A 17078-nucleotide genomic window follows, 5' to 3' on the forward strand; every position below is an offset into this window, starting at 1 on the left:
GTTTGCATTTGTTATATAAACACAACATTAATTTTTTTTTTAGAAATTAGGTATTTAAGGCATTGTGATAAAAACATTTGATCATGTATATTTATTTAGGATACACAAAATAAAAGACAAACTAATATACTACCTATGGCCATATAGTGGGGCAAATTTACTAAAGGAGTAGAGTATGTTCACTTTTTTTTCAATATGTTTTATTTTGTTTTAAAGAGAGGTACAAATACAGTTTACAAATCGATTCCCAAAAGCTGAGCAACCAGTATATCAAGAAAAGTGTGATCATAACAAGAATGGTACAAACAGCTAGGTGGTACGGTCAATGAATGGTCAATATACCAAAACAGTGAAGGAGATGGCGGCCATAAGGCTGATACTATTGATTGGCCAGAATGACCGACATGGCATCAGTCTGGTAATGGGGAATTAGGTTCCGTTAGGAAGAAAAATAAGAGGAAAAAAAGAGAGCGGAAAGGAGAAGTAGGAAAGGGAGAGGAGGGTTTGACGCAGGGAGTGTTCAGCCCACTGGGAGGCCACTTATGTAGCTGTCAGGCTGGCTAAGGAAATCATTGGATGTCGGTATTGGAGCCATGGGCTCCAAATTTTAAGAAATTTGGTGTAAGTATTAGCAAAAATACTAGTCAAATGCTTGTTAATAAAAATGCCATCGAGGTAAGAATCAACTTCTGAAAAGTCGGTGAATTGCTTCTTCCATGCCTTTGCCATTGTAAGTTTAGAAGAAAGCAGAACAAAGTGGACCAACTGGAATTGGCATTTAGTAATGTTCAGTGGTTTAAAATGTAGGTGCGCCACCTAAGGGTCCTTATTAAGTGGCGTTCCAAGTAGTAAACGCAACAGCGAGAAGACCCTGGACCAGAAGAGGCCAAGCATAGGGCAGGTCCAACAAATAATCCGTTGAGAATATGAACTAGTCTGAAAGGGACCATGTACCATCTGGTCATCACTTTATAAGCGGATTCCAGGGAAACGTTATTGATAGAGAAGGAAGCATATGTTCACTTCCAAAGGGAATGAATTGAAACAAAGTGAAAACTCACTTTGCACAAAACCTTTATTGAAGCCAAGCTCCTAGAATTACTAAGGAAATACCTACGGTATGTATCCTAAGCACTGCAATGATTACATGCTTGTTAGAGGTAGAGCAATAAGGTGTAAGTCTTGCCTTATTCCTCATCCTGGCAAGCTCCCCCATTTGTGAGACTGGTCCCCTGAAGCCTCTTCATGAAAGATGCTCTGGCTGGCTGTTGAACCATCACAACCAGGGGAGGGCTGGGCCAGGGGGCAGGGATGCAATTGCCCCCTGGGCTGCTCTGATATGCAGTGGCAAAGGCTGTTGTGTCGTCAGCTCAAAACCGCAACATGCACAGTTCTTGAGCTGGCAGAGTCCAGTACTGTGAGCCAGCGATGTTTTCATGTCAGGGCTGACAGTCTGTGTTACACAGCACAGCCCCGCCCAGCCCCTCCCTACTCCACACCATTGGCTGGCAGAGGCTGGACCTGCTCTCTGCTCAATCTGAGCAGTTGGCTGGAATCCAGTAAGGCTCCTGGGAGGCTGGGATCATCCAAGTAAGTGAGCTCCTCCTCTCTCCTCCTCTCTGCAGCCCAAAAGTTTTTTTCTATCAGCCTGTGCCAGTACCTACCTTGCCCTCCTAGGGCTAGATGGTATGATGTGGGCTCTCACTGACATGCTGCAGTTTGGCTGCAGTGCTGGTGTACTGGCAGTCATCCTGCATGTTGCCCCTGGGACATAGAGGATGCACATTTTTACTGCATGTTCTGAAAGTGCACAAACAGTCCTGCATGCTGCATGTTTGGTGCACTTTCAGAACATGCAGCAACAATGAGTAACCTAAAAGAAGTCTGAGGGGGTGTGACACCCGCCAGTACACCCGCACTGCAGCCAAACCGCAGCACACCAGTGTGAGCCTAAATGCTTGTATTCACTTGCAGCAGCCACTCCTCTGAAAAGTAATCCATGCTCAGGTCACTTTTCAGAGGCATTTGACAGGCAGTGAATAGTTGATATCACATTTCATCCCTGCCTGCTTTAACCCCCCTAAATGCCAATCCCTGCAGGTAATGACACAGTTCACTTTGAACTCCACCTTATTTCCATTACTCTCTGTAGGTATTAGATGTGGTCTCACCTTTTTGTTTGCACATCTAATACCAAAGGGTACTTTCACACTGGGGCGATGTGGGCGGTAGTGGTACAGTGCTGCTCGTTTTAGTGGCGCTTTATCATTGTTTTAGTGGCGCTAGCGGGGCACTTTTAACCCCCACTAGTGGCCAAAGAAAGTGTTAAAACGGCCGTGTTGCATTCATTTCAATGGGCTGGGCACCTCTCCCAAACCGCCCCAATAATGCTGCTTGCTGGACTTTTCAGAATGTCCTTCAAGCGCACCGCCCCAGTGGGAAACCTGGGGTGGCATAAGAAGTGCTTTACAGGTGCCTGTACAGCGCCTTCAGTGTTAAAGGACCCTAAAGAGAGTTCTGAAAATAAGGTGGAGTTCAAAGTGAATTTCTACACCTAAGTGGAGCCCCCCTTTCAGAAGATTAGAGGATATTATTAAACCCAGAGACTGGTGGACTTAGGCCACAATAGACAGATTGAAATTCTGCCAGTTCAGCAGACATTTCAATCTATCTCTGTGCAGACTGGTTGTACAGAATTTGACTCCATCAACTGACAGTACAACCAGCGTGTCTTTATGTTTTTTAGCGATCAGTGCTGGCTGCTATAGCTGCCAGCAGTGATCACTGTATTCTGATGGCTTGGAAACTTTCACCTCAGAGCACACACCGACACACGGCTCTTACGGAAGCTTGGTAATTCAAGTTCTGGGCTTCCCTAACATTATAGCCCTGTGGGGCTGTGACCAAGTCTGGGCAAGAGCTGGGTTATGACATTACTTACCTCATATCCCTGCCACTCCTAAACCTGCTCCACTGCAGCACCAGGCCCACAATGCCCTTAATCTGGTCTGTGCTCCGGCATGCGCCTGCATGTGCATTTCTTACTATCTGCAATTAAGACAGGAGGAACCTGCACCCTGGTGAATCTGGTGTTCATGCCGGGGAGACAGCCGGGCTTGCGTGTTTAGCTTGCTGCGCTCACTGCTGTGACTCTCAGCTACTCTGCTTGCTTGGCTTGCCCAGTGGTGTGGTGCTCACTCACCAGAGAAGCTCCGGACTCCACAGGTAGTGCTTAGTGTGGTGGCAGTGGCAGCACAGTCTTTAGTCTTCATCTTCCTGCAGTCTCATTGGTCTGTGTACTGGGTGTGGGGAAGGGGCAAGCTCTTTTTCTCAGTCTCTCTGGGGGCAATCATGCAGTCTCTCTCTGAGAGACTGCTCCATTCTCTGAGAGACTGCTCCACTTCACACTGCCTGTACAGAGACTGACTGCTTCATAGTGCCTGCACAGAAAGTGACTGCTCTCTCTGTGCAGGCAGTGTGAAGCGTGGTCTGTGCAGACAGTGTGAAGCGGGGTCTCTCTCTGTGGAGGCAGTGTGAAGCGGGGTCTGTGCAGGCAGTGTGAAGCGAGGTCTCTCTCTGTGGAGGAAGTGTGAAGCGGGGTCTGTGCAGGCAGTGTGAAGCGGGGTCTCTCTCTGTGGAGGCAGTGTGAAGCGGGGTCTGTGCAGGCAGTGTGAAGCGAGGTCTCTCTCTGTGGAGGCAGTGTGAAGCGGGGTCTGTGCAGGCAGTGTGAAGCGGGGTCTCTCTCTGTGGAGGCAGTGTGAAGCGGGGTCTCTCTCTGTGCAGGCAGTGTGAAGCGGTCTCTCTCTGTGAAGGGCAGTGTGAAGCAGTCTCTCTCTCTGTGCAGGCAGTGTCAAGCAGTCTCTCTCTCTTTGGGGCAATGTGGAGCAGTCTCCCTCTCTCTCTGTACGGGGAATGTGGTGTAGATGGGTGGGGAGCTGATTCAGTGGTTCAATGGGCCACTTGACTGGACTTGCCCCCCAGGCCTAAGGCTGCCAGCCCTCCCCTGATCACAACATCAAGTACAATGAAGACCCAAAAGCCTGAATTATATGAGAAGACGGCAATAGCCTTCTTGCAACCTGGACCAGAGTAGAGTAGAGTAGCAGAGCAAGGTGTAAGGTAATTGTTACATCCTATTCCTCATCTCTCATCTCATCTCTTGTTCCTCAATTCTTGTAGTGCAGGGGGTGGTGTAGGGACTTCACTGCAAAGGTTGTTTTTTGTATTTCAGGAGCTGGGGTTAAATTCACTCTACTATATAAAACAAAACAAAAATTCATGATACGAAACTGCATTCCTTTCATTAAGTTAAAAAATGTTTAGGCATAAGTATCCCCCCCCCACTCTTTTAATTACCTGAGCCCTCATTCAATCCAGCGCTGTGCACGCCTGCAGCTCTCCTTACTTCCTACTTTCACTGGCTTGCTGAGGCAGTGGGAGACATTGGCTCCCACTGCTGTTAATCAATCAAAACCTGTGATGAGGGAGCAGGGGGTGTGGCCGAGTCCTGCTGTCTATATCATATACACAGACAGGGAGACTCTGCAGCGAGCTTGCACGAATGCCCACCTAGAAAGCAGCTTTCTATGGGGGCACTCACCGGAGGGGAGGAGCCAGTAGCACTGATGGGGGACCCGAGAAGAGGAAGTTTGGAATCGCTCTGTGCAATTTCATTGCACAGAGAAGGCACTTTTTTTTACATTTTCATTTACAATCACTTTAATCTTTCAGATCAACACATTTCATCAACAAATGTGTAAAGACAACATATACCTCTCTAGATACAAAAAAATAAATAAAAAATGAATGGTTTATGTAGGACCTAATGCTACATGTTGTAACAGATCAAAATCTTGCTGCGTGTGGCCATTTACAGTATAATATTCTTGAAAATAATTTTGACAAATGTAATTATAGTATTGCGTAATTACTTGCTTGTTTATCTTTCTTTGCTTTACTTTTCTTGCTTGTGGCTTGTGGTTGTTTTTTTTGCTTTTCGTTTTACTCATAAGCATTAATAAAAAATATTTTTGATACCAAAATATGCAAGACTTATGGGGGTTATTTATGAAAGGCAACTCCACTTTGCACCACAAGTGCACTTGGAAGTGCAGTCGCTGTAAATCCGAGGGGTAGATCTGAAAAGAGGGGAAGCTCTGCTGATTTTACCATCCAATCATGTGCAAGCTAAAATTCTGTTTTTTATTTTCCTTGCATGTCCCTCTTGGATCTACAGTGACTGCACTTTCAGTGCACTTGTAGTGCAAAGTAGATTTCCCTTTAGTAAATATCCCCCTATGTTTATACTTATGCTGCTATCACTGTCACACCTCTTTAAAGCATACAGGTCAGATTGTTTTCCAGAGACATATGACAGATCATTTTGACTGCATTAATCCTGTAAATGTCGCACTACATTTACATGCATGCATGTGGTTTTAGGGTGGCCCCATTCCCTTGAATGGGTCTTGTTCCACAGTGGTACTGCCTGGCAAACCCAACGAGGATCACTTTTGCCAAGGCATACATCGAAACCACTGCCTTTGCAGCTTAAAGGGGGATAATTGGGAGCAGTAAGTAAGTAAGCTTAACTGTGTTTTTACTGTCTCCCAACTGCTAGTGTAAATGAGTTCTAAGGGTGTGCTATTGGCCAGTACACTTTTCACCATGTTCTTTTCAATAATTTAGGAAATACTGTCAACATCCATTTATGAAGCTTGAGTTGCATACATTTAGGACTTTTGCTACGTTATCAGTCAGATTACTCTTGAAGTCCATTTTCTTCTGCTGCTGTATATTTCAACAATGCACATACAAACCCGAAACCCCATCTTTTGCAGACAGAATGTAAGTGCTCGCTCCACTCACTCACTCATTCTATGTCTCTGGATTATGTTCCACAATGGAATGAAGACAGAGGACCTCTAAAAATGAAGATCTTCCAAAAAGAATACAACTATATTGCTGAGGATAGACATAACATAACAATTCTATGTGAGCTGTCTGATAGAAATAAAGGCTTTGTTTCCCATAGAAAGTCAGAATCAACTTTATTCTTCCTTTACTGCACAGAGACAACACACACTATCAGATGACTGTGGCCAACTAGAAAAGTTTTCTTTGAGACATACATTTTATAATATGCAAAGTGTGATATGCGAATGATTTCCCTTAACATAACTTAGCTAAAACCAAACATAGGTCCACTTAAAGTGCAAAAATACACTCAACTGCAAACCGAGACTTACCTAAAGCAATAAAATTACTGACTTGCAATAGGTTAGGTTGTGAACTTTACATAAATGTACAATTAATGATTAAGTGGACAGGCAAAAACAAGTGTATTATTAGACAGATGTTGAGTGCCTATATGAAAAATGCACATACATTTCTAATATAAAAGCTAATTGCATTATTAATCTATTTATCTATTTCATCACTCTGAAATTGGCATCCTTGTAAGTGTAAAAAGCACAATCCGTTCAGTACCTGTAATGAGGAGAATAAAATGTATGACGGTAAAATCCATTTCCTCGCAGCTCTCTTGGCTCCAACTCTCTGGTTACAAGTCTTTAGAGTCCCTGTAAGGGGGACGGTCCCTGTCTATTCCATTCCACTATGAGGAAGGACATAACTGGACTATTGTGGCTTCACACCTGTTCAGCCAGACAGCTGAAGGTTAAGAAATATGTGGTGAGGGATTCACAGAGATATCCCGTTCAGGGATTGTTGTTGTGTTATTGCGGTGACACACATGAAGCATTTTTTGTTTTGTTTTTTATAATTTTATTTAATAAGCGAGAATGCAATTGACAATCATAAGGCTGCAACATTCGGCCAAGAAAGATGACACCATTTACAGTCATGGAGCAAGAATTTGCAGAAGGGTCATTACAGTTGGCCAATGAAAACTTGAGGTTCCAGTAACATGACGACATAAAAAATTCTATATGCTGCTACTGCAGCCAGTGCTGTGTCTTGGCCTAGGCTGACAAGGCCCAGGCCAAGGCGATGGCAAAAAAGCCACCCGTCCGCACAGAAAAAGTCCCCCTTGCCCTGCTCCCTAGTCAGCCCATTCACTGCCAGGTTTGCTGGCTGAAGGGTTTGAAGAGCGTCTCTCTCAAAGAGCGCGTGGTGACAGTTCCCCCTCCCCTTCCCCTCCACACAGACGGGAGAGCAGAGAGAGAGCTGGTCAGTTTCTCCTGTGTTGTGACCCCAGGTGCACATGGACCCACCGGATTGTTTCTTCAGCAGCAGACCCAGTTACTTTACATTCTGAATATCTGACTTGGAAGGAGTGAGTGTAAGATACCTCACTGTCTCTCCTTGCAAACCTCATGCTGTGGCTTATCTGTGCTACAGCTTTCCCACTTTGTTTCTTGTATTTCCCTGTTATCTGTAATAGACAGACTCTGGTAATTAACCCTCTGTGTCCTGGATGCTAGGGGAGGACTGTGCTTCCCTACTCTGCTTCAATGGACACATGTACACTGCAGCTTATCTAAATAATTAACTCTTTACAGCTTAACATCTGCAGGCTGGTGCTTCTGGTATAAGCCTAGGTGCAGACTTGTGCGATCTCAGACATTGCATGTGATTCACAACCACACCGCATACAGTTGTATGGCTGAACTCACACTGGATTCGCACAGAAAAAGGTGCAGAGACTAATTTTTCCCCACACTAGAATCAGATCACATGGGTGTTTTCACTTATGCGATACGATTCCTGTATGAATTTACAGTTCCCACTGCAAGCTGTAAACTAATCTGAGGGTGTCATTAACTTTGTAATGACACCCACAGCGGTTCGCAAGAAGGCAGTGTTAACTACCTGCAGGATACGATGTGGCAATTGACAGGCAATGGAAGCAACGATATGCTGCCTCCTCACCACCTGTATATGCACTGGTGAGGCTGCATTGATGGGCACTGGTGAGGCTGCATTGATGGGCACTGATTAGGCTGCATTGATGGGCACTGGTAAGGCTGCGCTTTTATGGGCACTGGTGAGGCTGTGCTGATGGGCACTAATGGGGCTGCTCTGATGGGCACTGGTTAGGATGCACTGAAGGGCACTGATGAGGCTGCGCTGATGGGCACTGGTGAGGCTGCACTGATGGGCACTCATGAGATGGTGCTGGTGGGCACTGATGAGGTGGCGCTGATGGTGGGCACTGGTGAGGCTGCATTGATGGGCACTGATGAGGCAGTACTGGTTAGGCTGCTTTGATGGGTTCTGGTGAGGCTGCATTGATGGGCACTGGTGAGGCTACTTTGATGAGCACAGATCAGGCTGCGCTGATGGGCACTGGTGAGGCTGCATTGATGGGCACTAGTGAAACTGCATTGATGAGCACTGGTGAAGCTGCATTGATGGGCATAGGTGAGGCTGCACTGATGGACACTGGTGAGGCTACATTTATGGGCACTGAAGAGGCTGCACTTGGTACCCACTTTAAGCCCCCGTTCACATCCAAATCGGCAATGGCACCATTCGAATCGATGCGGAGCGGCACCGATTCCTAAAATGAGTTCCTGTACTACTTTTGGCGACTTCTGGGGTGATTTGAAAGACATCTGTTCATTAACCCACACAAATGACTGTCAAATCGCCCCCCGAAGTCCCATTTGAAATCGTGCATGTTCAGCTGAACTCGCACAATTTCAAACTCACCCTAATGTGAACCTGGGCTTAATGTACAGAGAGAATGTGGTGGAGCTCTAAGAGGAAAAGGTGGAGCCTAAAGAGGAAGGGATGTGGTTTACAGATGACAGGGTGGGTCTTAAGCAGGAAGGGATGGGTCATATTTAGGCCTGGGGCAGCACAAAACCTAAATACACTACTGACTGCAGCCATGAGCTTGTTAATAGCCCTTCACACTTTCAACCTATGTAGTATGTCCAAAGGGCTCAAGTGGTTAAATCAAACTTGATATTAGTATTACAGGCTGATGTCTCCAAAACCAACCACTGTTAGGCTGCTTTCACACTGGGGCGGTATTCAGGCGTTACAGCGCTAAAAATAGCGCCTGTGTAGCGCCTGAAAAAAACCGGCCCCTTTCACTCCAGTGTGAAAGCCGGAGGGCTTTCACACTGGAGCGGTGCGCTGGCAGGACAGTGAAAAAAGTCCTGCTAGCCGCATCTTTGGAGCGGTGAAGGAGCAGTGTATTCACCGCTCCTAAACCAATCCTACCCATTGAAATTAATGGGACAGCGCGGCAATACCGCCGGCAAAGCGCCGCTGCAGCGGCACTTTGCGGGCGGTTTTAACCCTTTTTCGGCCGCTAGCGGGGGTTAAAACCACCCCGCTAGCGCCCGCAGACCGCCGCTAAAACGACGGGAAAGCACCGCTAAAAATAGTGGCGCTTTACCGCCAACACCCGCACCGCCTTACTGTCTGCAGCTGAGTATCTGCAGAATGAGTCTGCTGTTTTGCACCTGGGTCTGATGCTTGATTTCTGTTCATCTGTGATTTCAAATTCCCCAGAAATCCCCACAGGTCTTTTCCATCCATATATTTAGACAAACTCACACTCCCCCTGCTGGTGCCTGGAGAAAAGTGCTGCTGGACACTTTCAGAGGTCATGTCCGAGAAAGCTATGTAAATCTGCTTAGGGCATTCAGGAGTTACCTAAAATAGACCTCTCACAGTATCCCAGGCTCATGTACCTGTGATCTTTGTTCCAGTTCTAAGATTACTTTATGACCTCTGCCTGTTTCTCTATGGCACCTGCCCTGACCTTTTTGCCATTTGACCACAATCTTGGAGCCATTCATAGAAAAAGGTCATTATCCCTTGCTGGGTGTTTGGAGAACACTCTTTGAAGTCTTTAGACTCTCTTTAGAGCCAACATTCACCTGGGGAGACAGAGGGCAGAAAATGCAAATTTCAATTTCTAAGACCACACTCTCACTGATCACTGCTTTGTCTACACTAAGAAATGGTAAACCATTTACATGGCTATCACACATGTGATCATCATGACAGCTAATCACGGTGGTCACATGACCTTAGTTAAAAAAAAACAACCTGTTGGCTTCAGCTGCCAATGTGCTTTTTAAAGAGAAAGGCACAGTGACAGTTGAAGCAGGTACACTGCATCTGTAACAGTATTGTACTTGAATGTGCTTGACCTCAGTAGGCCCTCATTCCCTGGTGCTAACACTGCTACATTTGGTCTGGGCACTCAGGCTTCAGTGAGCCCTGGTGAATAGGTTAATCACTAACTGATATACATTTAGTAGGTCTAATGGAGAGTATGTTGCTTGCATTCAGGTCAAACCTCACCTACCATGTGAGAGATGAACATTGTGCTGCACTGTTATGCAGGAAGCATAGCCTGAATACATAATGAGCAAATATGGCTGCCCCATGTACATATATTTTGAGTCAAATATATTTTTATTGTGTTTAACAGGGAAAAACAACACAATATGCATTACAGCTGGATGTTCAATACATGAGGTAGTACAAAACAGCCTGCATAGTAAGTATATTTTGAGAGTAAACCGATGAAATCTATGTATATAACCGTAGGCTAGTATGGGTCGGTGTAGCCCAACTTGTATTGCAGAATATCTGGTGGAGAATAGGAATAACAACCTCCAGGTCTAAGCCATTATAGTGTAAAATTAGGGGAGAAAGAATAAATAAGAAAAAGAGGGGGAGAAGTCAGAAGGTTGGAAAGTAGAGGGGGGGTAAGGAGGTGAGCAGACCTTGGTGCGACACGCCGGAGGGTCAGAAGCACAAGACGTGGTTATTTCAGTGTGGGGGGGGGGGGTCAATAGGGTTTTCATGGCATCAGAGGTAGAGTATTCAATTCATATGAGCCATAAAGTTTTGAGGTATCATTATCCAAGGCTATCATCTCTTCCATACGCATGATGTCATTGACCACCGAAACTCAGTAGGACAGGGGAGGGGTGGTTGTGGTTTTCCAAAAAAGGGGTATAAGTTGCTTGGCCGCCGATAGGAAAAATTGTAACAGAGTACGTTTTTGCGAGCATATGGAGCCCGGCAGCATAGACAATAGAGCTACCTCTGGAGTGGGTGTCGTTGGTCGATCATAAAGGCAACTGTAGATAGTGAAAACCTGGGACCAGAGCAGTTGGATGGCTCTGCACTCTCACCATATGTGGAGATAACTTCCCTCTGTGTCACCGCACCTCCAACATGAAGTGGGGGTAGAGGGGGAGATTCTATGAAGTGATTGAGGGTCCCTGTACCACCTAGATACGAGTTTAAAATTCTTCTCTTGTGTGTAACAAGAGATGGAGGATTTATGCGTGAAGTGGAAGCACTTTTGCCAAAGAAGGCAGGGACGTGTGGGGTTGTTGTACATAAACGAGGAGATCATCTGCATAGAGTGAGAGTTTGTGAACGGAAGATGTTGTCTGTATACCCACAATATTATTATTTTGTCTAATGGCTGTTGCAAGGTGTTCTATCACCAGTACAAAAAGTAGGGGGGATAAAGGACATCCCTGATGAGTTCTGTTTGAGATTCGGAACGAGAGGGACGAGGAGCCATTGACCAGGACAGAGGCCGCAGGGCGGGAGTACAGTGCCATTACCTTGGACACAAATGTGGGGCCTATCCGTTCCAATGAAACTGCCAATTGACCCAGTCAAATGCCTTCTCGGCATCAAAGGAAAGAATGCAGGACTTTAGATTGTGTTGACGGAAGTAAGAGATGAGGTGGATTGTTTTAGTGGTATTGTCCCTGGCCTCTCGGCCAGGGACAAAACCCACTTAATCTTTGTGTATGATGGAGGGTAGGAGGGGTGAGAGGTAGTTTGCTAAAATTTTTGCAAAAAGTTTAACGTCTAGGTTAAGAAGAGAGATTGGCCTGTAACTACTGCATTGGGAGGGGTCTTTTCCTGTTTTGGGTATGACCGAAATATTGGCAGATAGAAGGTCTCTAGAGGGCAGGTGGGAGTCATCTATATAGTTGAATGCTGCCGTAAGAAGAGGGGCAAGGGATGGGGCAAATGATTTATAGAATCTAGGGGAGAAGCCATCTGACCCTGGGCACTTACCAGATTTCAGCCCTTTGATGGCACGTAAAAAGTCTGACACCGTCAGGGAGTTGTCTAAGTCCGCAGAGTCGGAGGGATCTATTTGCGGTAGAACCATCTCTGAGATGTCGTTTTCCATGTCAGGGTGTTGTGTACCATCTTTGCAAGTCTGTCCTGTCCTTGTGGGGAGGTTATAGAGCTGGGACTAGTATCGCTGAAAAGCATCTGCGATACCTCGGGGGTTTTGAATTTTTTGTTGGTCGGCAATGCAGATGTGTTGTATTGGTGAAGATCCCTAGCAAGGTGTTGCCCACATTTGTTTGCCAGGATATAGTGTTGGTTCCATGCTTTGTCTCTTAGCTATGAGGGAGTTTGCATCTAAGATGCGGAGTAACTCTCTGCGGGCATTGGAGAGGTCCACAAAGGTAGTGGGATTGAGGTCCTTCTTGTGTGCTAGTTCTAAGGTGTGGATGGAGGCACCAGATTTTGTGTGCACCAGTTTTAGTAAATTTCCGCCAATACAAACAGGGGGTGTGGCCGGATGTCGATGGGAGTGGACGTGTGTGAGGAGTGAGAGCATGGTGCTGCTCTGCCCTTCGTTGCCCTGCCTGCTCTGATGTCTTCGCTCTGATCCCCCCTGGATTATCTGATGCTGCCTAAGGCCCCTCAGTGTATAGCACTTGTATGGCATTCAGGCCCTTATGCCTAGGCACATATTATTGCCTGACGGCTCAAACTGAGTGGCTGTAGCTTGCTACCTTCAAGTTTGTGCGGCTTGTGCTGGAGCACGGGGACCGCTGCTGTCCGTGTTGAGCTATCAGAACGGGGGCCGAGAGTCTCGCGGGGGATCTCGCGAGATCTCGAGCGGCTCCTGGACTCCCGCGACGCTGCAGAGCTTCTCCCTCCGCTCCGTTGAGCTTGGTGCTCGACACGTGTGGCGTGCCCGGCACCTTAGGCTCTGGGCGGCAGGTTGGCTGGCGCGCGGTGTGGAGGTGAGAGGGGACTCCTGTGTAGAGCTCCCTCTCCCCCGCTTTCCCCCGCTCTCCTCCGCTCTTCCCCCTCGTTTACTGCTCTCTGCCTCGTCTCCAGACTAGTTGGAGTGGCTGGTGAGACAAGAGGCAGTGAATTGAAATTTATACTGACAGCGTTGCCTGTCTTTTTTTTTTGGGGAGAGAGTGGAATATCTGGATAGCTTGGATGCCCTGCATGGACCTGTGGAACGCTATATGGCTATGAACCAGCAATTAAGATAAGTGCTTTTTCTCTTTCTTGTTCCTAGTTACTCTTGAAGTGAACCACTGATTGGAACTGCGGTATTTTGAATATATGCTGATATACACAAATAACAATATTTTGCTATAGCACTGAATCCGTTGCTGCGGGGTTATTGCTTGAGGACTGAGCAAGTGTCATCTACACAAAGAGAGACGTTACAACAGTTCGGCTCCCTCCCTCTCCCCTTTCCCTTTTTTTTTTTTGGAACGTGTTATATTATTGTTTCCCTGCCTGATCAGTTGATAAGTGGAAGTTGATTATTTGCATGGTGGGCTCGCTTGTGGCTATTTAAGTTAATCATGTCAAGAAAAAGGTCCCCTGAGGACCAAATACCTGCAGAGGGTCAACAAATCACCCGTGCCGCTAAGGACAAAACTAATCAAATGTCGGCAGCGGCAAAATTGGGGCGCTACGCCCATTCTGGCCCAGCCTCACCCAGCAATTCAAGCTCTCAGCAGGGAAATTTACATAATAAAGACATCAAAAATTCTTCTACTGATAGAAGGAGTCAAGGCCAGTGTCTGGCCAACCCCATTTTACCAGCTACTAAATTGGGGGGCAGTAGGGGAGGGGGGTGAGGAAAACTACCAATAGCAACAATAAATTTGGAAACAACGCTAAGTAGCTCCCATGCATTGATGCCGAGCAATGTGGATGAGGAACCCACATTAAGAGACATTTTGAACGCAATTAAGGAATGTAAAAACTCGATATCCAATTTTGATGAACAGCTAAGATATATAAAGGAGGAACTATTGTCCATGAGACAGGAATTGAATAGGACTATACTAAGAACTACCGAGCTCGAGGAACGCATGGGTGCGATGGAGGATGAGTTGAGGCCTATGAGGCTGGAAATTGATTCATTTAAAAAAGCAGCTATTATACAAGCGGATAAATTCGACGAGATGGAGAATAGGAATCGAAGAAACAATATCAGGGTGCTAGGTCTCCCTGAACACTGTGAGGGGACTAATCTGTTTTTTCTTGAGGGGTGGTTCCGAGAACTCTTCGGGGCGGCAACATTTACCCCGATATTCGCAATAGAACGGGCACATCGTACCCTGGGAAAAACCCGCCATATGGGGGAGCGCCCTAGGCCTATAATGCTCAAGATTCTTAATTACCAGGATAAAGTGTCCCTACTGCGAGAGGCCAGAATGAGGGGAGACATTAGGTTTAAGGGAGCTAGGGTTTCTTTGTATCCTGATTTTTCTCCTGACCTTCAGAAAAGAAGAGCTGAATTTATACCAGTCAAAAGAGAAATGGTTAAATATAAGTTAGAATATGCACTCCTCTATCCAGCCCGCTTAAGGGTGATTGCACTAGGAAAGACGTTCTTTTTCAATACACCAGAGGAAGCATCCCAATGGTTAGATGAAAGTAAAAAAGACTTATAAATACACGTTACAGGGCAGTTAGATGGTTTTCAAGGGATTCGGGGGTATATATTTTTTTGGGGGGGGGGGGGTGGATAGGAATAAGGGGTAAGTTTGTTGAAATTTTTTTTACATTTGTATTATGCACAATATGGGTGGGGGGCAGGGGTTGAGTAGTAAGGATGTGTGGAGTACAAGTGGGTATTTGTAGTGGGGGACAAAGGGTTCCCAGGAGTGGGTGAAGATTGGGGGTGAGAGCACCCAGTAGGATTGGTATGGGTGAGTGGTGGGAGTGTTGTAAGAAGGCCACAAATGTACCCCTAGGGGGTAGCCCTAAGGGGCGAGGGGGGTGGGAGAGGGAGTTTGGTAAAAGGGGAGGTGGGAAAGATGAGATGGGAAGGGGGGGAAAGGGAATAATAACAAAAACAACACAAGGACACATAAATTTGGGCGGGAGAGTTGGGAAGGGAGGGTGGGGTAAAGGAAAGACCATAAAAGTAATACAAGGATACACAAATTTGGAGATGCATTATTTAGAAGGGGATGGGAGAAAATATTATGCACTATATAGAGCACATATAGAGCACATGTATGCACTATATAGAGCACATGTATGTAAAAGGGAAAAAAGGGGAAGGTCTTTTTTGGTATTAATATATTTATACATTTTTTCTTTTTTTTTTTTACTGTCTTTTTTAAAAGAAAACTGTCTAATTTATAGGTTGCTAAGTAGTGATGCAGGTGAAAAGAATTAGGATAGTATCGTGGAATGTGTGGGGCCTGGGAGATCCGACCAAAAGAAAAGTGGTCTTGTCAGTTTTAGAGGGTAAAGGACCCGGATTATTATGCCTCCAGGAGACTCACTTAACGGGTGATACGATTCGGTGTCTACAAGGTCGGAAATTCCAGACCCAGTTCCATTCCGAATTCTCAACCTATGCAAGAGGGGTTAGCATCCTTGTTGATAGGGCGGTTCGGTTCTCCTGTTATAATAGCTGTATAGATGTAGAGGGTAGGTATATTTTTTTATATTGTCAAATTGAAAATAATCCCTACGTGATAGCCAACATGTATGTTCCTCCTCCATTTAAATTGGAAATTTTATATGAGTTATTAGCCTTCGTAATAGATAAACCTGATATCCCTGTGATAGCAGTAGGGGACTTGAACAAAGTTTTGGATAAATCCTTGGATAGGTTCCCAACTGTAAATACATCAACGGTGAAAGATGCAACGAGGTTAGCTCGCTTCCTACATGAAGCTGGCCTATGCGATGCATGGCGCACTCGGCACCCGGGGGAGCGACAATATTCTTGTTACTCAGCAACTTTTTCTACATTATCAAGACTTGACATGGCTCTGGTGAATAGCAGTGCGATGTTACGAGTGGACGAGGTAGAATATGGCCCGAGAGGAATCTCGGACCATTCCCCCTTAACACTGACACTTTGTGTAGGTAAGAAACAATATTCTGGCCAATGGAAAATGGACCCCGTATGGTTGGAACTAACGAAGGATACGGATTGGGTGACAACTATGTTAAAAGAGTTCATCAAGGTTAATATGGGTACAGCATCAGGAGGGGTTGTTTGGGACTCTTTAAAGGCCTTTTTAAGAGGTCTTTTTATTCAACAAATTGCTAGAAATAGGACCGAGATGAAAAAACAGGAAGAGGAAGCCACTAAGGCGGTATTAGAGACAGAAAGACAATATATTATAAATCCGAATCCTATAACACAGAAGGCTTGGCTCGATAAACAGCAAGAATTTAAGAGAATTATTAGGCATAAGACGGATAACAGACGTATATTGCAGAAACAAGCAAATTTTGGGGAGGGAGAGAGAGTGGGGCGAATGCTGTCATTGCTGGTTAAAGTGAATACGGCCCCCTCAACGATACTATCAATTAGGACCCCAGAGGGAGAGACTACTTTTGAACCATCCACTATTAATAACACATTTTATTATTACTATAGCTCACTATATAAATCCCAAGGCGGAGTGAAGGGGGAGCTACGGCTGCCTTTCTGGGGAATCTGAATATGCCAACAGTAACAGCAGAAGATTTAGTAACATTGGAGGCCCCAATTACTATCGAGGAACTCCAAAGAGCGGTGGCAGATATGCCTAATTTAAAAGCACCAGGACCCGATGGATTACCAATCGAGGTCTACAAGAGATATGGGGAGATCCTGCTGCCACAATTATTGGAGACACTGAGGCAGTCCTTGGAGTGTGTAGCCTTGCCTTCCTCGATGTTGGAAGCCACTATAGTGGTTATCCCTAAAGAGGATAAGGACCCTATGGACCCGGCCTCATATCGCCCGATCTCGCTTTTGGGATCAGATGTTAAAATATTAGCAAAGGTGCTCGCAAAAAACGCCTAAAAAGAAGTGTCCACAA

General features: G+C 45.7%; 1 protein-coding gene across 1 annotated transcript in view; it reads right to left on the reverse strand.

The window, feature by feature from the left end:
• Positions 1-6646, reverse strand: part of LOC143924026 (acetylcholine receptor subunit alpha-1-A) — a 52937-nt gene extending 46291 nt beyond the window's left edge. Inside the window, exon 1 of the mRNA XM_077448049.1 lies at positions 6490-6646. Within this exon, the coding sequence (XP_077304175.1) occupies positions 6490-6529 (40 nt within the window). The 5' untranslated portion in view covers positions 6530-6646. The remainder of the gene's footprint in view (positions 1-6489) is intronic.
• Positions 6647-17078: the final 10432 nt, after the last annotated feature.

The sequence above is a fragment of the Lithobates pipiens genome, unplaced genomic scaffold (assembly GCF_037356315.1).
Source record: "Lithobates pipiens isolate NorthernLeopardFrog02 unplaced genomic scaffold, aLitPip1_a1.2 Scaffold_22, whole genome shotgun sequence".
Lineage (NCBI taxonomy): Eukaryota > Metazoa > Chordata > Amphibia > Anura > Ranidae > Lithobates > Lithobates pipiens.